The sequence below is a fragment of the Lepeophtheirus salmonis genome, chromosome 8, assembly GCF_016086655.4.
Source record: "Lepeophtheirus salmonis chromosome 8, UVic_Lsal_1.4, whole genome shotgun sequence".
In the NCBI taxonomy this organism is placed as follows: domain Eukaryota; kingdom Metazoa; phylum Arthropoda; class Copepoda; order Siphonostomatoida; family Caligidae; genus Lepeophtheirus; species Lepeophtheirus salmonis.
This window is the reverse complement of record NC_052138.2, coordinates 15,456,537-15,481,839: the sequence shown is the minus strand read 5'-3', so window position 1 is coordinate 15,481,839 and position 25,303 is coordinate 15,456,537. Positions and strand designations below refer to the sequence as shown.

Below are 25,303 nucleotides of genomic sequence, written 5' to 3'. Positions count from 1 at the left end.
TCCTACAGTCTTAAATGCTTGAATTTGATGAAATCACTACATAATTCTTTCAAAATCAATAGTTTAATTTCAAAAATGGCATCTTAATAACTTTTTAAGCATTCATGGTTTGAAATTTGAAGATTTTGTTGCTTTGACTCTATTTGATATAGTCGAGTCTGTTTGGCATCCAAAAAGAAAATAATATTTGAAATGAAAAATAAGGAAAAACAAGATCAAAATTCGAAGGGAAAAATTTATCAATAAAAAATTAGAACACTTTGGTAAAAAATTTAGTTGCTGAAACTCATAGATAAGTTTGTAAAATTTGTTTCAAAATTATGGCCAAGTAACTTTGATTATAAGAAACCCCTTAAAATAATTGATGCTTTTAAAGTTATCAATGATCAAGTAGAACGAGGAGTGGTACTCACTAAATAAAACAGTTGATCGTTAACAACTGACGAATCGCACCTTCAATTAGGGGAGAAAATGAGTAAAATCTATTTTAGCCCAACTTTTGGGATGCAAAATGATTTTTTAAGTTCTCTGAAAAAAATAAAAATCCGGCCAAAATCGTTTGAGTACCAGAAGAAATTTGTTTTTCTTCAAAATGAAAAATAAGGATGATATTCATATGCATCACTTGAGAAAAGGAACTTTAATGAAGCTTTTGGAATTAAACAACATAACTTTAAAATTACAACTTCCAAAGTTCGAGAAACATAACTTTAAAATTGAAACTTCTGAATCCCTTTAGAAATAGAGAATGTCGTTAAAAAAAGTAATTTTCAAAATGGCTATAGAAGTAGAAAAAACCCTTTGAAGAATGAAACTTTAAAAGCATCATTTTTTTGTTATAATACAACAGAAAATTGAATTAGAAGGAACCCTAAAAATTTGACACCCTTAGTCACACGCTAACATAAAAGTTTAGAAAAAGTTGACCTTTTGGTGACCTTCGATCTTTTTTATGACCTTAAAACTGTACTTTATAAACTGAAAATGTTATATAACTATTGATTTAAGAGTAAAAAGGCGTAAATGATTCTGACCTTCACGAGTTTCTTTTTTTTGTAATTTTGGGGGTAGGGGGGCAGTTTGGCCAGATATTTTTTTTTTTTTCAGAGTACGTAAAACCATTTTGTATCCGGAAAGTTGGGCTAAAATTTTATTTGATTGTAACACACACCCCTCCCCTATTTCAATTCTTATTACAAGTAATTTAAGAGCATCAAAAGATTTACCCGCACTCGGGGAAAAAAATATGTATCTTGGCTACCTTAGTCATGAACTACTATATATATATGGATGAATGGAAATTTTAAAAGTCAAAACTCCCCTTTTTCTGTTAATAATAAGGAAGGATAACTATATCAACTCTTTAGTAGTCCTTCATAAAAACATTGACGAATGATGTAATTAAATACTTGTATTGAATTTTTAAGCAGGGAGTGAGCTCCAAGTCTTACATTGGTATATATTAGATGTAAGAAATTATATCTAATCAATAAATATAAATACAACCAAACCGGTCGCAATTATGGGTAAGTACACATATAATAAATTCCATCCTAAAATTGAGGTCGTATGATTTGTCCGACTATAAGTACCTGTATAAATGTTCTAAACAAGTTACTATACATTTTTATTATAACAGTATGAAAACAACTCATTTGATTTAAAAAAATTATATTTTACAAACGAATTTAAAAAACCTCATCACCCATCTATTTGTTGTAATATTTTTCAGATAGAGAATTAGTTAATTCTCAAATAAACTTATTTGATCAAAGACAGAGATTTTTGGACTGAAAAATATACTCGCACAAACCTAAAAAAAACAAAAACATTTTGACGAAGAAAGATTTATTTCCGTCGTTCAATCTTCAAAATGTATCAATAAATAATTAAGTTCAAAACCGGAAAAACATTAAAATGTTAATTTATATTCTCAACTGAATTGTACAATTGCACAAAAAACGCAGAAAATGGACTTATTGATTAAAGCTAATTTATTGTTTATAAAAAGTATTTTCTTTTCTTAATATATTCTATATAGGAATATAAGCACAAGAACCGAGACCGATAATCAATATATTGACGTCTTGGTTCGACTTTGCTGGTACTGGTTCTAGTGGTTCAAGAACCGCTAGAACAGTAAGACCGCTAAAGACACAACCTTGCATCTAAGTATTGAGTAACTCCCTCTGAGTGTGCTTATGAAAAACTGAGAGATATATTGAGAATTATCTTTTATATTATTAAGATATAGTTTGTCTCTTGATCTACTCCCAATAACTCGGAGAAAGACGGGGCACAATCACTTGCTGAATGAGTCTGAGCAATATGCATACCAATAACCTTCTAAAAGGCACTAAATTCTAGGTTGTTTGGTGATTCGTTCACTAATAATATTTGACGGAAGTTATGTATATGATAAGTAAATATAAATTTAAGCATTCAAACGACTTAAAAAATTGTAGATTATTATTTTAAGTCAAGTTTTCACAAAAATAAATTATTTATACAATCATTAGAATTTAATTATACTACTTTTTTTTTCGTGTGCTCATGGAAGAACAGTGATGGGAAGTTATAAGTGTATAAGTTCTGCTTGTACTCGGATTAGAATTGAGGATTGACATGGAAGTAATTACGCCCTATGTTCTTGTAAGATACAGAGTGGGATTTGTAATAATTTCCTTCATCTTTAAGCTGCTGGCAGCTTGTTGAATGAAAAATAAGCTGTTCCTCCTAATATTCTATGAATTACCATGTTGATTTTTGGTTTATTTTTGAAACATACCTGCACGTCGTATTTTTCGTAACTATAATCATGGCCATAAATTAGGCTAACAACACGAAAATCTACATCAATTATCCAACGATTGATCAATTACGTCATCTCAACATATTATTTGAAATTACATATTATACTTTTGGAGAAAGACGAGTGCGCATTGACCGTGAATATTATCTTTTTATTTTTAGCAGAAATATTCGTATTCATAATTTGATGTCTTGAAATAACTATAAGACGACGTCATTCTGATATGAGTTTGCTCAAATGAGAATTAAGGCTGAAAATATAAGTTATATATAAATGGAATCCATCACTACTTAATTTATTCATGGGAGTGAGGGATAGAACATATAACATAATGTGTGGCAGCAGGACTCAGTAAAAAAATATGTATTACTTATAACAAATATAAATTCGATCCACCTATAATGACGTTGACCTCAACAACAAAGAACACAATTAAAACAAACAAACAAACTATCGAACTCATCAAAATACGTAAATCTCAAATCAAAATAACTTTCTTTTTTCTAAGGTCAAATTATTTCTTTTTTAAGAAGCTGTTTACGTGACTAAAGATAAAGGGAGATTATTTGTATTTACTACTGTTGCGACTAGGCTCAAGACCGGTCTTAAGTTATCTTTTAATGGACCGATTTTTTTTGTCTCAATCTAGGGACCAATTTTATCTCTTATTCTAATTCATGTACAAATATGATTTTTTCAACGTATGAAACTTCAAATGACGTCATTAATGGGCTAATATTTCTTTGTTTTGCAACCCACATAACATCATCGACATTTCATATATAGAATTGGTCTAGAACAAATTTTAAATAGGAGCAAATTTTTTGTTGGACCGATCCAGAAAGGGACCAAATTAGTCCGGTTTAGGATTTTTAGGAAGTAAGTCCAAAACTAATATTTACCTAAAAACTAAAAGAATAAAGTTGATTGTTAGACTTTTTTTACAGTATAAGAGTCAATTCGACTGAGTATCATTTCGGAAAACAAAGAAATGTGACGTCATATACCGTTTTGTGTCAATTGATATCTTTGCTCAATCTTTTGTCCATCTAGTTGTCTCTATTTATTCTATTCTTTATGTCTCTAGCATATTGAGTTCAATGCTTAGAGATGAGCAAAACCAGAGGCAAAACAACATAAAAACTCCAATTAATAACTAACACTTAATTAAATCGAGAAAAGTATAATCCGGACTAAAATGTTTTTATGGGAATTTTCCTGCTATTAAAATATCACTATCTGGTCAAGAATTCTTTATACAAGACCAAACACATGAGGAATTCAGAAATGTTATTCATTTTAATTTCAACACTGAAGAGAAATGAGGATTTTAATATTATCCAACTATCAACGCAATCGGCTTACTACCAACTAATTTCTTCAGGGCAAGGGCTGGCGGGGCTGTAGCCCCCAAAAATTAAGAAATATTTGCTTGAAAAAGTGAAAAAAAAATTAGGCGAAAATAGGGATAAAAATTTCTTCTTTGAGGAAATTATCCAGCAGAGCAAACGATTAATTGGTATCACAAAGCCTGTAAGAAAAGAATATAAAAGGTTGTATTATATTTAAAATCTATCTAATTGATTTTAAAAGCTCTCGAAAGGCAAGGATTTTTCCTTATAAATAAGAATCTCAATTTTTTTTTTTTTTTTGTTATGATTATTTTGTAAATTTGTCACAAAACCAACAAACTTGAACCTATGCACAAACTATTTTTAATTCCCTGTAGTAGAAACTCATAAACGTATTGAATAGTGGACTGATTTGACAGAAAATATCACAAAGACAATCAATTAAGAAAGTCTTTTCAACTACAAATCATAATTGTTGACATTTTTGATGATGGGTACATAAAGAGTTTAATATGTAAACGTTTATTATAAAAGATCGAGCCAAATTTATTTAAAATATAGCTTTAAACAATTGCTAATTAATCTATAAAATAATTATACGTAGTACAAATCAAAAATTACTTTAATGAAAGAAGCAATAACTATTTTTGTGCCCTATAAAACAATAGTTTTTTTGAGATTATCTTAAATTTATTTTTAAATTTAATTGTTCCTTCTTTCACCCTAATGTTGCGTTGTGTTGTCAAGTAAAAAAATAAAATTTTTGTATATATGTGCGTAGAAAGTATTTTTGTAATACACATTAAGTTCTTTCAAGGAAATAAATACAAAGCTGTCAATGTTTATGAAAGAATCATTCTTATTAAAGATTCTATAAAGTATGTTTGGGATTTTTTTAACGTTCCTTTGATTGGTTAGAGGGAGTTACACTGATTAAGTATAAGTAAACATATTACTTCATCTAACCTAGGAATTTTTTGGTGAAATCCATATAAATAAAGTATATTTCTTTCTCTACGAATCACGTGGGTGCGAAAGTGCACAAATTGAATTCCAGAGAATAACTTCTCCAGAGCCTAGGGCGATTCCATGGATATTTTTGAATTTGTTTATCCCCTATTGTAGTAGTAAATTTTTTTTTTCTTACATATGCATAGGTTGATTTGAAGATAATTCCGTCGTTCGATATAGGCTGTAATTTCGCCATTTCCCCAAGTGGTACTTCGTTGAAAAATTAAAAAATCTAGTTCTATATTAATAAAGAAAAATTTGTTTCTCAAAACAAGTGTCTGAATATATCAAAACGGGTCACCGGGTCACTGTATATAGTGTTCCATGATGTATATCATAAACATATTTTAATCTAAGAAATAACAATGTAGTTGTATTAAAAATATTGAAGGCGTGTCATATAGCATGGAATGTGTATATAGGGTGCACTGTATATATGACCCCTGATCTTTTTACATTCAAAAGTCCTAAGGACCGATTAATCGGCCCTACGGTACTAGCTACCTATTTATTTGCTTCACTCCTAATTGAAGAAAACAAAAGAGTATAATTAATGATATGTACAACGTATAATACTTGAGTACTCTTGTCACACACCTCCTACGTTAAACTTAAGGTATATCGTCTTTTTCACGGCGTTACTTCCTTAACACAAAAAATTAAACTGTATTTTGAAAATTACTCTCGATTTTTCTGCTTCCCCCCTCTCATCAGTGTTCTGAACGTTGATTGGCCAGTTGAGATGAATTAGCCCATTATTAACTCATTTTTTCCTTTTTCCATTTCTTTTCGGATTGGATGATACAATATAAGTAACTACGCACATTGAAAGAGGCATAATAAAACTTTAACAGCTAAAATGATGTTGTTACAATAAAAGACCAACAAGGACCACCCTAGCACAAAAAACATTAAGTAAGACCGATCTGTTTAGTCTTTTTAGGTTTTAGACCGATACAACACTCTGGATTATACGACTTAGAACGTAGGGGGGGGGGGACTTGAGGCGCGTTATAAAATTTTCTGAAGCCCCCTCCCCTGATTTTTATCTTATCTTATATATGTTATATCGAACAGATCAGTCTGAAATTTAGCAAGTAGACGTATAAAATAAACAAGCATGATCCCAATTATTTTTTTGGACCCTCCGAGGTCGTTAAGAGCCTGTTTTTGACCTAAATAAAACCTCATTTTCTTCCTTCCCTCTTTCTATATCTATTTCCTTTTCTTTGTCTTGTCCCTGTTCTCTTCTCCATATTTGATTCTCTCTTTGTATCTTTTTACATCTGTCTCTTTTCTTCTATCCTCATTCTTTGTTTCTATTCCCCTCTATTCAGCCCTACAACGTAGGCACCTAGTATATATATTAAATAAATTTATTTTATAAGTAATTATATAAAGGTGTTGATAATTTTTTGGGCTTAAGCCTCCCCAAATAATGGAAGCTACCAACTTCCCCTTTGCTATTATGTAACTTAAATATCAATTACGGTCAAACTAAAAATATAATCTATATGTAACTCTATCACATAAACATCAGCAATAAATAACCATGGATTTCTTGAACATAATAGCTCATTGTTAAATCGTAAATTGCTTTGTCTTATGTAGCAAGTAAATGATCCACATCTTTTTATAAGCGAGACAGAAATCAAATCAATGTATTGACTCATTAGATGTGACATTCAGATAACAGAAACAAATGACTTTGGTAGACATATTTAAGAGAGATAATATCTCCATTTCACTGGTTATCTATATGGTGGATTCTTATTATATACATATAATGCAGATAGGGAGATATTGAACACTTTTTATTTTTTGCCTCTATTACTCAGAATTGGTTTGACTATGGCAGTAACATCACATCAAATTTATATAGAAATGATAACACATCATATCATATCATCGTAGTTACAATTGCAATAGGAAAAAAATAATAGAGATTGAGTTGGAAACTATGAAAATTATATTAATTTATATTTTTTGAGGAATAAATAACTCGAACCTACAATGATTCAAATAATATTAATTTAATAACTTATGAAGGTCAAGTTATTGAAATTAATTCATATTTGGATATGTTAAAGCATAAACAATTACTTACAAAACAAAGCAAAACAAATAGAGCTCTCTATTTTACGTACAAGTAGAGAAAAGGATACTTGAATTTGATCGACGAATTTCCATTCCCGTACTCCAAGGAGTTGGGTGTTTCCAGGACCCCATCAACGCCGTCTGAAACGTTGGAAAGGAAGAAGGCCTCTGTCAAAAAAGCTAAACTTGACAAAGAGGAGTTAAGGAAAACAGCCCGGTACAATCTTCTCAAGTCCACGAGGGCCCAAAAAAATGTGTTTTGTTTTCATTATAGTTATTGACCGCTCAACTTTCAAAAAGGTTGGACAGACCCTGACACTGTGAAGTGTAAATAATAAATATCTATATCAGATAAGTAAAGTTTGTACGTTTGATTGTCTGAGGTGGGCTGAGGTTTAACAACTAGCGTATGTAGCTTTTATACTCAGCACGTCATACCGAGGAGTCCATTAAAATCTGAACAATTTGAGTTTTAGACTTCAACAAGATATAATTTCCTTCCTTCATAGTGTTGAAAAATTCCGATGATGGAGGCTAACAATCATAGATGCTTACTCCTCTCAATCGATTGCTTCCACTATGGATTAATTACTTCTGGTAATTTGTTAAATTAAGGATATTTGGCCTGCTTAATAACTCTTAACGGCTAATCCATCCTCTATTGAATGTTTGATAAGGAGGGGGAGTAAACTCCCCCATTTTCTGTCGTTGCCAAGAACATCTCAGATCATGTTTCATGGAGAAATAACAAATCCCTCCATGCTGAAGAATGTTTTGAAGGTACTCCGATTTCATATTTACAAAAAGTCTCCCCTGTGGTCCTTATTTAAAAGATAGTATTCCAGAGGAGGACGTTTTCCGGGATTACGATGTAGTTGAAGTAGTGTTCAATAAACTTGGAGCGCCTGCCTATGCGTATGACCTATCATTTATATAAGTGAATAAATGGGACCCGTTTTTGCAATTATGTGCACAAAAACGCCTATTAATATCCTACAAAAATTCTCAAATCCAACTCATTCCATAAACTACTTTAAGACATCACCAAGATAAAAATTTAAAATTGATATCATAGGCTTAAAGTCTTCTCCTGGAAAATTGAAAAACTGTTCATTCAAAATCCAAGCTCTACGATACATTTTCAAAGTATCAGAGGGTGAATTAGTTTAGAATTTGAAGCTCTTTACTGAAAAAGTGTCCGTTATGTGAGATCAACGAAAAATCAATAAAGTTTGAATAAACATTCAGCAATAAAAGAGTTAACTAAAGCCATTGGTTTGGGCTCTCTCTTGTTCGAAGTAAAGGGTGATCCTCATGAAATTCCTCAACTTTTACCTGTAAACGGAAGTCTCATCAAATTAGTTTTCGATCAATCCCGTAAACAATGTAGTAATTGCTCAGATTTGGCCACTCAATGACCAAATGTGACGGATTTTTCATTAATACCCTAATCACCAAATATATAAAGCTGAAGGACTGGGATATTAATATCCTCCTAAAACCATTCCATCTATTTAGATACTTGCCGTTTTCAAAGATGATATGTGAGAGCATATATAAATTAAGGGAAGGCATAAAAAAGCATACGTTTCAACGTCTAGGTTTAATGCCCCAACAACTCACTGGGATCTTGGTTATACGCAAATAGAAGGTATGGGAAGGTGCTAAATCTCTCGTGGTTAAAACGACTCAAAAGCTCCGTTGATTTTTGGATAATTCAAATCAAAAAAAAAAAAAAATCTTACAACGGATTGGTTGTTAATTTTCTGAACGTCTGGGTCCATAGGAAATGTTTGGAGTGGGGAAAAGATCGGGTCATCATTGTATGAAAATGTGCATAGTATGGAGCTCTACCATTGAGAATGTCCTCCCTTTACTATGTTGGTACTGAACTATAATTCTTCGTGGCTCTATAATTACGTCTCTCCGGCATTTATAATCCTCAACTCCCCCCTTTAAAATCTTAAAAATAGCCAAAAAGAACAAAAACTGTATGACCTCTTCCTTTTATATACCATGATGCTAACAGAGAAAAAATAAGGCCACATTTGGAATCAGGGGATCAAACTCTACTAAGTTATACATATGCCGTTCTAGTGATGAAAAAAAATCGGGATATTTTTGGAAAGTGTCATTAATTGAAATGATACAAAAAAAAAAAAAAAAAAAAAAAATTTACTACATTTTTACAAAATAATGATCTTCCAAAAAATTTACTTAAACTCGTCAAAATTAGTTTTTAGCTAATTCAAATATCTTGAAGAAATGCTGGCGAAAAATAAATGATTTTTTTTTTACAATAATCTATATTATATTATACAATTGTAATTAAATTTATGGGTATAGCCGAGTTAACTTGATATACAAGGTATGGCAATAACATACACCGACCATCGTTCCTTTTCAAATTTTTGTACCGTAGCGACTACTAGTCAACCTAAATAATTATGAAAAGTCTAAGTCTTAACCACAAATCATTCTGATATATCATTATGGATCCGCATCCAACCATCCTTGCCCTTCCAGGAGTTCATATTTTTGTAATTTGGAGGATATCCAATTCATACAACTTCTGATCCTCTCTTCGACTTCATATTCAAGGGATCTCTCCTCTTTGTACCTCATTCTGTGGATCTCATCTCCTTTAATGGAAAGATCCTTCATTGGTCAAATCCCCTTCACTTCAAGGTCTGAGACCATTGCAATCATTGTCTCTATGTTAAATAATAGATACATTCCTCTAGATCTTCTACAGAATTGTCCTATACTTCTTAATTAAGAAATAAGGATTTTCCATAAAAAACAGATTAATTGACTGAAACAGAGATTGTTTTCATCCTCCATCCATAGATCATTCATGGAAATTTTTCGTCAACAATTTCCTTAAGGACCTTCTGATATCCTAGATGAAAAATATATTATTACATTCAGGTGACAAGAAACGAAAATTCTGTGCATATTGAAAAATTCCCGTATCTCCACCCCAACTACTACGCGTTAGGGAATCTCGTTAAACGCTGTAGATTATAACTCGATAAAGTAGAGGAATTCATTAATGGTCTTTGTGGTAACAATTTTTAAATTAAATTCCTTAATGTAATGTATTTAAGAATACAAAATTAAGTTAAGCTCCTACAGGATTAAGGAGATAATAAATTACAATTTGCCACTCCGTTATTGCTCAATTCAGTTTCTCATTGATTCAATGATTAAACATTGTTTTCATATTGTCTAATTTATTGTTTTATTAATCAATTAATTTAATATTATAATACACAATTCATAAAGGAATTAATTAGAGTTCTTAATTGATGAATTAGTTCGAATATATCCCCTTGATTGGGTAATAAACCATTGGGAAAGGTGAAACACAATATTGGCTAAAGATTTTTCTGTCGTTTTCTCATATTTTTCCCTCAATAAAAGGTATTTATCCAATTGACTTCAAGATTCAACTCCCCATATTGACAATGCTTCAAGAGGAATATCCACATTAATCCAGTTAAACTTAATGTTGGTATGAGAACCTGTTAGGGGCTACTTATTTATGCTTGAAAACGAAATGTTGATAATTTTCCAAGGTGATGAGTTAGAGTAAAGCGACTCAAACTCTGAGAGAATCCATAGGATACTTGGACAGTTCTAATTCGGAGAGATATTTAACCGTCAATCAAATATGTATTGGAGATATCCATGGGATAAATGACATTATATTGCCGAAGTGGGTAGTTTTATTCCTTCCCGAGACGTAGTTGGATGCACGGATATAAAAGTGATCCCTTTTATTAACTATTAATATGATTGATGTGAGGCGTGAGGGAGTTGAATTTACCGTATATCTCTTCCTCCATTTCTTCTTTCTGATAAACAGCTATTTTAATGATTTTCTCTTCGTTATCTAGCTATTTATTTGGTTATTTAGTGAGCTATTGTTATTTTATTCAATTAAAAACACTGTCCGATAATATAAATTTGTCAATTATTTGGTTCATATTATCAGACAGCGATTATTTCGCAAATAATATGACAAAATCCAGCAAATAAATAAAATACTAATGTCAAAACTCATATTGAACTCGAACATCGGAATTTTGTTCTAATATAAATAAATGGAGAGGAAATATCTTCATATTATCACACACATTAAAATATAGAAGTGTTGAATTTTAACTCTTCTATAATTATAACCTCGAACTTTAAACTTTTGTTTATCAAAAACTATACCATCAATCGATTTGATTTTTTACAGGATTATCAAAAAATATGTGATAATTACATAACAATCTCTTTTGATATTCTTGGTTGAAGTACTAAAGAATTGTTGCAACTTAACCGTTAAGTGTCCGACAATTTGAAACGTCTGACGATGCGTAACTTACCCTATCGGAGAACACATAAATGGGAAATTGAAATTTTTATAATAACTAATTCATAAGTTGTTTTATAGTAATATTAATTGCTATTATATAATATCAGCAGTAGTATGACTTATTTTGTCTGTTAACTTAATGTAATTTTTATTTCAATTTTAATATACTCGTATTTATGTTTATTGGAAGTTTTGAACTAATCTATGTATTTTTTTAAATTTTCAAATATAAACAATTTCCCTCTGGAAACTATTATTTTAAGATATATTTTGTTTTAAAAACGGAAAAGCATTTTAGTCTTAATGATTAATTTATAATCGTATGTTTAAATCAATCGATGAATTTAAGACCATATCGGGTCTGACGTAACACTCCATCGACAGTGAAAAAAGGAAAACGTGCGGTGGAAGAACCACACCAATCCAAAAAGCATTATTGGCATATCTTGTATTTCAAGTTACCTTAGGTATAGCTTTTCGTTATTACAAGAAGGGATGGGAAAGGGAAAAATTATTCCATTGAAATCAATGTGTGTAGGTGCGATACTTGGTCGCTCCTACAGACGGAGAAATATATGCATATAATTTATGTATATTGACTTCCATTTTCTAGGTCGTATGGATTTATTGCAGTACTTAAATTTCTTCTTATATCTAATCGAAAGAGTTGTTTAAAATATGAGTTACCATTATGTAAAAAATATACAAAAACAAAAAATGTCTCAGAATGTTTTGAAGGAGAGCAACTACGTAGTCATATCGTTTTATTTAATTAGGCGCAAGAAGCCATGAGAGCAAACAAATAAACACTAATACAAAAATCCCACCCTGTATCTACCAAGGTGGAAATTACTTTACTGTCGATCCCGAACGTATTAAACTCATATTACACACACTAGGAGTTGTCTTTTTAGTCCATATCCATTATATACATTTCTTTCTCCAGGAATAACCTCCAATCAAACTTAGGGCACATTGAGTTCAAGAGAATAATTTCACCCCCGTGTTGTCTGCTGAGCTATAACGCTCCATTCTGCGTGTCATTGTTTATAATGTCACGTAATAATCGATCCATAGTTTCAAGAATCCCCCTCTGAGACATTTTACTTTCATTTTCAAGCAATGAACTAGTTGCTTACTTACTGCCATCTAATAGTGTAATTTCTTTTGTAATGTTTGACCTTATTGGTTGTTAACCAGCAAATAATTTTTGGCCTTTTTTCCTTTTTTTTTTTCGAAAGAAAGGTTGTGATATATACTAAAACTAACTAGGGAGGGACTTATGCTATAGTACACAAGACGCACGGGATACGTACTCTTCTGAAATGAGTATACGTCTGTTCAAATCCTGATCTCTTCTGGAGAAGGATATAATATGTATATTGACTGAACATGACTTCTCTTATGCTACATGGATTAACTGTATTTAGTATGTATGTATATTTCAACGTATATCTAGTGAATGCAACTTACTAGTATAACTCCCCGACTTATTCTCTTTAATACTCTACGTCTTTCATGAGAAAAAACACTAGTGATTACTTTATACTTATAGTTATGTTACAAAAGAAGGAGTGTTCTATTTTTTTTTATCTCCCACGTATTAAATTACTCGAACAGTTGATTGATAAGCAGTTACGTGACGCATATAACCCCATAAATATGTACATCTTTTAAATCATAAATTTGATTACTTTTGTTAAACACAATACAAAAAATTTACCCTAATAATGTTCTAAAGGGTTTAAACTATATTGACATTACAAAAATTTAAGAAAAAGTTGTAATATACAGCTTAATTTAATAACTTAAAATGACCTCCGAATGGGCTTCGACGTTGGGGGTCAAAAATGAACCTTCTAATGAATAAATAATTTTTTAATAAAACGTAAGGAAGCTTGAACATTTTTCTATTCATTCCATGGTTTGGGCCGATAAGGACTCTTCTAATTAATATAACTTTTTTTTAAGCCGAAGGAAGCTGGAACATTTTTATATTAATTTTGAATAAAATATATAAATTGATATACGGTATCAGTTTTTATGCGATGAAGGATTGCCAACTAGAAAAACATCTCGCACGTGTTAAAGGCATATTTTATACAACTTTACTAATCGATACAACTTTATAAATTTAAGCAGGTAAGAAGTAATCTTTTCCTATTTATCATATATGATATTGCTTTTGTCCATAATCATTTCTACCTATACAATAATTTTATTTCATAGTGTGAAAGGGGGACGATATGATCTAGTAAGATATTAAAAAAAAAAAATTATGGAGAGGGAGAAATGGACCCGTTTTGTTTATAAACATAGTATAATTGTCTGGAGTACAAATATACTCGTTTTAATTGTTGACAAATATGTTTTAAAAAAGAAAAAAGTGTACTCTCATTATTTTTTATATTTTCCAAATATAGAGGAAATAATTTATTAACTACTCCAATCCCTATTGAAAACTTTAATAGCTACAGCTAGTAGTGTTATTTCAGGCCTGATTTATTGGGTCCAATGCAGTCTTGAGACCTGTCCTTAAGACGGTCAGTCCTGCGGACTGTAAGTACTACAACCGATCAAAACGAATAAATAATACTGATTGTTTTCTTTCTTTTTAAATTAATTTTTTAAATGACATTTTTTGACGGAATATTTTCCATTAATTTTTTTATTTTCTTTAGAAAAAGGTATTTCTTATGAAACAGAAGATTTTTTCTTTTATTTACAATAATCTACCTGTAAAATACCGCTAATTGCGTCATTATTGATCCCAAGAGTCCGACTCAATGACATTATGACCCAAAAGATATTTCCCCTCCCCCCCAATACGTTTTGATTGCAATTTATGAAAGGTTGCATCGAATATAACTGTTAAAGTCCTGGTTGATCTAATAGAATAATAACAAGGCATTCAAACGAGATGCTTTATGTTGAAAGCGCAGTTTTCTAACCTAAGTTAGGAGCAAAAATTGAAATACAACGTGAACAATGAACATATTGCAATTTTCTTGGCCAATGGCCACAAACTCAAGGACTGACAATGTTGTTAAGGTCAATGTCCTTGTGTACGATATGAAGGAATTTGTGGATATATGTGAAGGATTCAGTAGCAAGTCTGGGTCTGGTATTTGTCATTCCACTTTATTGACTATTAGTAGTGATTAAAGTCAAGTGTATTTAGGGCATGTGAAAAAAGAAGAAACCGAAAATCCAGATGGTAACCCTTACAATTTCAAGAATGTTTTAGAGGAGAGCAGCTTAGGTGTCATGACGTTTCATTATATCAGCTACAAGCAGCTGTGACAAGGGAGGAGAGGAAGATAAAAATAAACAAGGATATTAGCAAGAATTACTCCGATATTGATCCTCAATTCTACTATGATTCCATCAAGGTCAAAGGTTGAAAAACGTTGTTCTTTTGGTGATACTTTTTTTAAATGTTCTTTTAATTGCTGAGATGACAATTATAACTCAACAACAAATCCTCAAGGTTACTTCCGTCTTTTATCAGTACACACAATCAGGCTTTGAATATAGTAGAAAAGGAAGTTCACTACACAAGAGTTTAATAATAATGAGTACAGCTAAGCAAAAGAAAATTAATTCTTTCTTTGAGAAAAAAATAAATAAATAACAATAATAATGGGCCAGCTAAGAAATACAAACTATATATACGAACAATTCCTTACTTTTATTTTTGTAGAAAAGTTGGCTAATTACCAGTTCATTTTGAGACTTTTTTATTTCCCTATTTAGCAGAAAGGTTGAGAAATACTATATAGATAACAAGGTAGGAGATGCATTCTATAATTACCTCTCATTCAAGTGCTACACGCTATTAATCACTTAGATAAAACAATTTTCTATTTACATTTAATATTATATAATATATAAATTAAATGAATAGTTTTGAACTTTGATACTTTGATCAAATGGAATATTTTCCTACTATTTTTAACAGTTAATACATTGAGAGGAACTAAATGAGAGATTAACTGAAACTTACTAATCATCAGTCACAAATAGTATTACGTGTAATTGTAATGTACATACCGTCATAAAATAATGTCTATACAACTTTTGTTTAACTTTTAGTCTTAAATACTAGTAGTTATGTTTTACGTAGTAAAAGTCTGTTATGATATGATAACATTTTTGTAAAAATTTCCATTCTCAATGACGCAGAAAACATTTCTTTATTGACTTATATGAGAAAACTCGTTGTTGTTAATCTACATATATAGACTAGAAGCTTGAAGAACTACGGAACAAGATTATAATATTTGACGTCCTTTTTACCCCACTCCCCCACCCGTCCCTGATACAAAGGTTGAAAAACGTTGTTTTTTGGTGATACTTTTTTTTAAATGTTCTTTTAATTGCTGAGATGAAGTTCCACTGATTAAGAATAATAAGTAAACCTTATAGTGTTACAATTACTCCATCTGACAAAGGAATGGTCTTTGAAGTCTCCATAAACTACAAGTATATTTCCTTCTTTAGGAAATAACCTATAAAAGATATTAAAGATAATTTTCTCTCGAGCAAGTTCTCTATTGAGCTATGTCGTTAGTGTTGTGTCAGCCCCGTCTAGTTCATTCTCGGGCTGGCCCTGTTCAATCCTAAAAGCTTATAAAGTTCGGACCTTGATGACACCACTCAACTCTATTTCTTCCTTTTTTTTTTTTAAAACTAGTTCCAGTATTCAATGTCTGAATGACCAGTACCAAAGACTGATAGGACTTAAGACTGGACCAAATAAATAAGGAATAACACAAAACTTAATGTCGTTTTTCCATCCCTAATTTGAAGGCGCAAACGCGTTTTTATATGGGGATACTTCATTGAAGGGTGACAATATTTTAATTTCCAAAATAGAGGACACTTTCCGTGAAAGAAAGGGGTTAAATATTTTGAATAGAGCCGTCCCTAGGATTTTTCTTTGGAGGAGTTGAAAAATTTTTAAATACGTTTTTGAATGAACTATTCAAAAACAGTGAAATATATTTTTGGAATCACCTTTTTTATTAAAGACATTTTTTTGAATTAATTTTATAATAAAAAGACTAATTGACGTCTTTTTTTTTGAGAAAATCCATTCGAAATATTCTAAATGTTTGACAAAAACCACTGTCTTTTATTACTAATTTTGCTTACATTACTTCAAATTTTTCCAAAGATATTCCATTTTTTCCGAATGTCATTTCTATAGGTATAATACCCACAGACATTGCAATTGACCTCATTTTGAATATTATTAATTTTTAACAACAAAATGCTATTATTCTTGTTTTTGTTTTTTAGTAAACATATTTTGGATAATATTAAACAATATTTTGTAATTGTTTTTTTATTTGTTAAAAACAAAATTAGGATTTACACTAAAGAGTTTTCGAGATGTCAAAACGAATCATTTGCCTATTATCTACCCGGGAATTGTATTAATCTATAAAAAAGTTATCGGACAGGATGTAAATAAAGTTAATGTCCCGGTAAACAAGAGGGTTTGCCACCTTAAATTAAAGCTAAAATATATTGTGATACGGCCATATTTGGGGTAGTAAATCGTAGACACATTTTCAGTATGTAAAAACAGAAACCGAAAATTAACATAGTTACCCTGATAATTTGAAGAATATTTGAGTGGAAAGCAGCTTAGCTGTTAGACGTTTCATTCAATTAGTGGTGAGCAGCTGTGAGGTAAAAGACATAAAGACAAATTTCAATTTGTATCAAGGAAGGTCATAGGTAGAAATGACTCCGTTTTTTATCCTCAATTATACTCTGAGTCCAACAAGAAAAAAAAAAATTCAATAATGATTAATTATACACAAATTTGTGAATAGGATTCGTTTTTTTTACAAAATACTTTATTGGGATAATTTTTTTGATAAGTTGTTTTATTCTTTGTAACTTTAATTTCATTTCTAACTTTTTTAAATATTGCGGAACAATCTTTTTTTATTTGCCTTCAATGAAAGTACACTTCCCACCTGTTCCTCACAGCATCCCATTCCTATGTATGTCAATGCCTAAGTTCTAACATTTGGAGTTGTGTACTAATGTGCAGAGGTGTATAAAATATGTCCTTAAAAGCAGAAGCGGCTTTTTATGTTTGACAATCTGAAAAAGGTTTTTATATTTTATTTTCAATGCTTTTATCATTATTATTAGAAATTATCCAAGTATAATGTAATAACTACTGCGTGTGGTGATGAAAAATGGATAAATGTATAGCAAAGTATATAAATACAGTAGATTACTATCAGCAAAGTTGGATGAAACAGGTCAATATTATTTAATTCTTGAAGACATAACATCTAATTATATAAAAAGTGATTACAAGCTCGTGTCCTCAGCATTTACGAACAGTAACACTTTTAGTTTTTAGTTCTATGTTAATTTAATTCCTCTCAAGTATATTTGCAGCTGATCAAATAAAACGTTAATCTATGTTTTATGCATTACCATAAACAACTCATAACATGTTGAATGTAGTTATGTAGATTGTATGAATTTCATAGGTAGCCCGTTTTTTTTTTTTTTTTTTGGGAATTGGTAATTTGAAAAATGAATTTTGTTTTCCTTCACAGTTGTCATTATTATTGAATTCCTGAGTCGTGAACTCCCTTTACTAAATAAATTAAATTATATTCAAAAACCTGTGTGCTCATAAAAGACGGAGCGTAACCCTGTTGATTTTTTGCAGACTTAGAATTGTATGTCCTTGAATTGGGGATCATCATCAGAGTAATTCTTGCCAATACCCTTGTTTATTTCCTTCTCCCCCTCCTCTCTAGCCACAGCTGATCTCCTCTGGAACATTCTTTAAATTGTTAGGGTTACCATGTTGATCTTTGGTTCTTTTTTTTAACATGCCCCCATTATAAAAACGATTTTTAGCACTAGTAATCTGTTTCATCAATTGTAGGAGTGCTTCAAAATACGCTATTTGATGTTTTTTCAAGTTTGTACAAACAAGAACAACAACGCAGAACATAGATAAAAATAAATCATAATATTATATTCAGCTCCAACACACAACATCACATCACTCCGGTTCTCAATTTTTGCACTCGCACGCTGCAAGACTAAAGAGACAAAAAACAAAATAATCGTTTCAAAGAAGGGAAAAAAACAAATGTATATTTGTTGAGATTTACAGGCTTTTTCATTAATTTAAGTTCAACTCTCAAGGAGTGAAGTGAAAGAAAAAATAAAGACAACTTCAATATATATATATAAACGTGTTGTGGACTAAACAATTCATTTTATTGTTTAAGATTTGTATCCACCTGACTACCTACCTATATCAATCAGAGAACTAAGGTGAGTTAAGTAAATTATAAGAAGCGGCCTCAGAATGTATTGCAGTAGGGGGTAAATTATGTAATTGTGACGTCATCGGAAGGATCCGAAGGCCGTGACAAACACCTTTCTTTTGTTTCATTTTCTTTTGATAGGGTATTTTTTTTATAAATGCTAAGTTTGACAAATAACTTTTTGGAAGTTTAAAGTTAAAAACAATGTCGGCATTTCGAATGTTTTGGAAAAGATGATTTTTTCTATAGAAATAACTATACAAATTATGCAAAGTGCGGGGTAAATGACCCACAGCCCCTATGGCTCTGATATTGAAAGTAATTTGTCCTTCTTTGGCTTGTAATATTTTAATTGCTAGTTACATATCTTAACGCTAGGTTTATTTTCATATCTCCTAGTTCAATGTTTCCCAATAGTTCATCATTGCACTTCATATAACCGAATGGTCCTTTAAAATCTAACCACTTTGAATTTTAAAATTAATCAAGATATGATTTATCAATTAACAATTGAATTTCAACAAAATTAATATTATAAATATATGTGTGTCTGAGCTCTCTTAATCATATATGTAGCCGCTCTTAGTGGTAATGATGGCTTCTGATCTGTAGCAGAAGACCTGGGACTCACTGTGGATGTAGTCCCCTGTCATGGCGTCCCAGTGATGGCTGACAGTGGCTCTTAGGCCTCAGTATTTCGATCACGGACACTGAAGTCCTTCCCCTCGACATACACCTAAAATGCGTAGCCAAGGGGGTTGGTATCAGGGCTGTAGAGGGGCCAGTAGTGTCAAAATAGAGTTCAAAATAACTAAAGGGACTCATTCAAAACGCAGGAGAGGGGTTTATTTCATTGTTGGTGTCAAAAATGGCCTCCCCACCCTGACGAAGTCTTTTTTACTCACTTTTTAGATAGCTCTCCGGACAGTCTAGTCACCCCGAGATCTCTTGCATTGGCCCTTATGGACTCGAGGAAATTGGCCTGGGCTGTTTTCTTTAACTCCTACGGGTACAGTATGGCTTTTGCGACAGATCCCTTGCTCCTCTCCAACGTTTCGGACTTGCTGACGGTTTAGACAGTGGTCCCGGAGACACCCAACTATTGGAGTGCGCAAAACGGAAATGTCGATCACGTTCAAGTATCATTTTCTAAACTTTTACGTGAGCGGGAGAGCTCAAGTTTGTTTTGTTTTGTAACTAAATGTTTATGCTTTAATTTATCGAAATATGAATTAATTACAATCACTGGACCTGCATTACTTATTGAATTAGTAAGTGTTGAGATTTCAATGGATCACCCGGTGCATAAATACTAAACTCCTGAACCTGGATAATTGTACCTGAGTTATAGTAGGATATATACATGTCATATAGGTAGATTAAATAGTATTATTTTGTAGAATTTTTTAAATTTTATTCATTAATGATCATTATACGAGTATAAACACAACACAGTAGTATGTAGCCATGAACTGACAACAATCATAGTAATAAGGATAACAGTGATTTTTCCATGGATTTGCTTGTTCTTGCCTGATATACTGCTTGTTTGTCAATCAATTAAGTATCTCAAATATGAATAATTCATAATGTAGAATGATATTTAATTGATAAAAGGGAAGTCATTAGCTTTTCTTTCATTCGAACCGCTGTTGTGTCTGTTTATTATTTAATTTATTTAAAGTACTAGAATAGTAAAGATTCCTACTACATTTGAAACAAATACTACTGTGTTGTGTAGTATTTATAAAGGACATTAATACTAATAAAAAATAACATTCCCAAAATAACACTAATTAGTTTATCCATTTATGTAAAATACTGTGTCCCAACAAAGTCCCAATCCCAGTTAAGCAATTAGTAAATGCATGCGTAACATCATTCAAACAATACTTATTTATCATACTATCATTTTATATTAAACATATATAGGTATACAATCGCATAGGTCAATATTTTAAATATCATTTTGTGCCAAATGTTCCTGATGGTCCTTCGACAAAATGGACATTCGACAAATTGTCTTTCGGTGAAATTTCCTTAGGCAAAAAGGTTTTAGGCTAATTTTCCTAGAGCCCTATTAAATGTACAATCCTTTCATTGTATCTAAATATACATTTAATTTAGATTCTTTATGTAATTTTTTATACATAAATTGGTAAATTTAAAAAAAAACACATTGCAATTGTGGCTCCTAACAGGGGGCATAAGAGCCATAAAAGTCACTTTAAAAAAAGTAGTGTTAGATAGGTCCTGTGACTGCATTCCAATTCCCTCCCCCCAACCTCTTCATTCATAGTCGTCTTTTTCACCATTCATCAGTCCTAAGATCCGATTAATCAGTCCTTCAGTCAGAGATATCTTTTTATTTGCTTCATTTCTAGCTAGGGTTGAAGGAAATATTTAAAATTCCGTGTAAATTGATTTTGCATTAGTAAAAGATTTAAAAGACAAAGTAGTACAGTTGATTATTTCCCCAAAGGTGATGATAGGTCAAACACTCTTCCAAACATGACTTGCTTTATTTTATTTATATGCGATTATTATTTTTTTTAATAGTCGCCCAACTAATCAAAATGATGAAAGTTTTCCTCTCATTTAAACACTCATAAACGACCCCAAAAGACATGTGCAGGGCTGCCGTAAAAACTGGAGTTAGAAAAACAAGGTATTCCATGAATTATTCTGACCTTTGTTCTCAGTAATCTCTAAATATGAGTTATATTCGAATGTAATTACAAAAGTTATTCTATATAGTATAAAATCAAGGCCGCTGCTATAACTAACATACTCTAACAATGCTTGAATAGATTGACGAATTCTGTTATACGGGGTGCACTAGCTATCTATGCCACGAAAATGATTTTTTTTTCCAAATGCAATTTTCTATCTAATTAGTTATCATATTAAAACAACACAACCAGATTCTGAAAGATTGATGTGTTCTGTTTCATTTTATTTAATTAAATTACATCTAGCTCCAATTACAGTCTCTATATGAGGCCGAAAGTGCGAGTAGCCCTTCGCCACATGGTTCCTTGGCAAATCCTGCAATATCTTGTTCATCCGACTGATAATTTCGCTCGGTTTTTGTCGTTCGATTCTGTCCTACACAAAAAATTCCCCGGATTCAGATCTGGCGAGTTTTGAGGCCAAAAGTCCGGCGAGATGAAGTCGTCATAGATAGCTTGCGTATCCTGTAATATTTGGTTTTTATTTAGAATAGACGGTACATGTTAGTGTTTGGGATTAAGGTCTGAGACCATTATGACTTTTTTGTGGACAAAATAAATTTTGTCCTTTAAAGAAGTTCGGTCTTGACTGCCCTTAAAGAAAAATTCGTTCAAGATCAGCTATAAAGAAATTTTTTGTCTGTATCGGTTTACAAAAAAATTAGTAAGGAACGTTCTCATTTAAAATGTTGTCGGAACAGATTCTATAGATTAATGTAAACGTCATATGAAGGTAAATGTGTTGCATAAATCAAGTTTGTACAGCTGATAAATCAAGTTAAGGTATAAAATCGATCTAAGGATCGAAAAGGAAACAAATCGGTCCATTATTTGAATATGATGAAATTATGGTCTACAGTTAGGACCGAAAAATCTGTCCAAATTAGGCTAGAGAAGATCACTTAAGACCAAAAAGGAAAAGGAATAGCCCTTGGACTGAGTTTCAGCACTTGTACGATGTACATAATATATGATGGAAAGCAGTGGTGTAGATAGTTTTTTTTTTTTTTTTTTTAAGGGGGGGGGGGGCTTGATGGTCCTAATTTTTTTAATAATATCAGATATATAATTTTTGGGTTATCACATATGGAATCCAAAATTACAATTTAGCAAGCAGACCTTTAAAATAATTAAAACTTGTTCCTTAACTATTTTTTTGGGGGCTCCGAGGTCATTATGAGCCTGTTTTTGAGACCTAAATAAATACATCTTTTTACTTTTCTCTTTCTATATCTCTCTCCTCTTGTTTTTCCTCCTCTTCTCTTCTCCCTCTGTCTCTTTCTTCATCCTCTCTCTGGCTCTTTTTTCTACCTTCATTCTTTGTTTCTATTCCTCCCTAATTAGCCCTCCAACGCAGTATATATAGAAAATAAACCTATTTATATAATTAATTATTTAAAGGTGTTGATAATTTTTGGGGCTAAGCCCTCCCAAATGATAAAAGCCAGCAACGCCCCTGATTGAAAGTTACCCCTAATTTGAACCAAGAACCTTTTCTGAAAAAGTTAATTGACAGTACCTCCAGTAGCTGTTGCTCAAGTCTTTGTAAAATTTTATAGGTTTTTTGCTATTATTTTTATAATGAGTGTTTTTTCTCTTTTTCTTTAAATTAAAATATTTATACCTGTGATTATAGGTGTATTGAAAGAGTTTTTGATCATTGAACTCTATCTAAAGTTAAGTTTTTAATAATTATTTGAGAATCAATAAGAAGTGAGAATGTTGATAACTTTATGAAAAATGATGTTGCGAAATCAGCAACTTACGTAATAGTCACTGTCCTTGAGCTCTCACTTTTGAACTTCCTCAAATTCCCCCCCTGATTCGTATCTAATAAAAATGTATTGCAGACTTAGTCATACCCCAGTCGTTTTCTCCTTTGTTAGTCAAACTAAATATTTCCTTTTATTTCAGTATGGAGAGTATGGCAAGCTCATTGGAGGGAGTCCACCAATCCCCTCCTATGCGTCGAAGACGACGATTCAATATGCGATCCAACCGATCGAATTCAAGCTTAATAAATAACAAAGAGAAAGAAGAGATCATTAAGGGAAGGGCATCCATTGTTTTCCACAAAGATGGCCTTTGGTTTCACGTAAGTAGCTTATATTTGACTAATAACTAACTCATTTGGTAGATAATAATTCTAAATTTACTTACAGGGTATTATTAAAGGAGATAAAGGAGGACATTATCAAATCCTGGGTGAATTGAATGATCCCAAATCCTCTTCGCCAGAGATATTTTCATCCTCGTATGATAATAAAATTCTTGGCAGCAGCAGCGGCAAGGTATCTCAAAGCATTCAAATCATGAAAGCAAATCCTCGCTCAAGATCTAAAGTAATGACCTTTAATACTCGGCTATTTAAAAACCATTATGAGGGATTAAAACTTGGCTCTCTCGAAGTACTTTGCAATAAGCATGAATGCTATATTAGTTCCTCGGATTTCAAAGTAAACTTCAGTTCCTCCCAGGCCCATAGAGGGGTAAAAGCGGATAAAGTAATCAATAGCCTACTTGGGCCATCTTTTTTGGAGAAAGGACTTGTTTGCTATACAGGATCTATTGTACTAGCATCCCCTTTACCACCTATTTTCCCTCCCTTAAATGGTTCATCAAATGTGATGGAATGCTTTCTCTAATAAAGAAAATTAATTCGTTTTCATATTGTAATAAATCTATTTTATGATCTTTATGTATCTCCTACAATAATTAGTGTTGCAGTATAAAACTATGTTTTTCTCAATTGCACATTTTACTGTCTTCTGATAAAGCAGAAGCTATTAAATCATTTGTTGTAGTACATATATCCATTTTTTTAAAAGAAAACTTTGTTAAATATCTACTTATACAATTTAATATATCCTTAGTTCCCTTGACTTTCTTTATCATGTACGTTAAGTACATATTTCATGTATAATTAATCTATATTAAAGAATTCCGTGATGTTTATGTATTAATAGCAGACTTTTATCCTATGTAAAATTCCTGAAACTCTTGTTTGTTAAAAAATAATAATAATAATTGTAAGATATAACATTTTTTCTCCATCGACTTAATTATTAATTAATTACTCACTTCGTTACCTTCATTGTTAGTGATGAAAATCGTGTGTATTTTTGGACATGTTAAAAAAAAATCACAAAAATCAAAATGTTTACCCTGACATTTTGAAGAATGTTTTGGAGGAAAGCAGCTTAGCTGTAGTAACGTTTTGTTAGATCAGATACAATCAGCTGTGACAAGGGAGAAGGGGGTGGGGATGGGAGTGGAGAAGGAAATAAACAAGAACATCGGGCAAGAATTACTTAGATATAGATCCTCAATTCTACTCTGAGTCCAACAAGGAAGTACAATTAAATCTCTACAACAAATCCTCAACGTTACTTCTGTCTCTTATGAGTCTTAGGAAAATGTGGGTTTGAATATAACTGAATGTGGTAAAAAATATGGTTCAGAAAAGTTAAATAACAATGACAACAGCTGAGGAAAATGAAATTCATTCTTCAGATTAGCAATTAAAAATTAATAAAAATGGCCAGCATAAAAATACACAATATATACATCGCTAGAGGTAAAATAAAGTTGTAATTCCTAAGCATTTT

The 25,303-nt window shown here is 31.5% G+C and overlaps 1 protein-coding gene across 4 annotated transcripts; it reads left to right on the top strand.

The window, feature by feature from the left end:
* The first annotated feature begins 1,362 nt into the window (after nt 1–1,362).
* LOC121122683 (uncharacterized) lies at nt 1,363–24,735 on the top strand. 4 transcript variants are annotated; one of them, XM_071890328.1, is made up of 4 exons: nt 13,613–13,783; nt 18,573–18,970; nt 23,610–23,790; nt 23,858–24,735. In XM_071890328.1, exons 3-4 carry the CDS (start codon nt 23,611–23,613, stop codon nt 24,338–24,340), a joined length of 663 nt encoding a protein of 220 aa, XP_071746429.1. In that variant the 5' UTR covers nt 13,613–13,783; nt 18,573–18,970; nt 23,610; the 3' UTR covers nt 24,341–24,735. The 4 variants fall into 4 exon arrangements, with proteins under 4 accessions (XP_071746432.1, XP_071746429.1, XP_071746431.1 ...); XM_071890329.1 differs by lacking the exon at nt 13,613–13,783 and adding an exon at nt 19,876–20,142 and having other exon boundaries at nt 18,818–18,970; XM_071890331.1 differs by lacking the exons at nt 13,613–13,783; nt 18,573–18,970 and adding an exon at nt 1,363–1,526.
* Nucleotides 24,736–25,303: the final 568 nt, after the last annotated feature.

What these genes read in the sequence shown, in the direction of transcription:
- LOC121122683 (XM_071890331.1), top strand. Translation starts at nt 23,611, where the DNA reads ATGGAGAGTATGGCAAGCTCATTGGAGGGAGTCCACCAATCCCCTCCT. An exon ending in AAGATGGCCTTTGGTTTCAC is followed by an intron (nt 23,791 to 23,857) that starts GTAAGTAGCTTA and finishes ATTTACTTACAG; the next exon opens with GGTATTATTAAAGGAGATAA.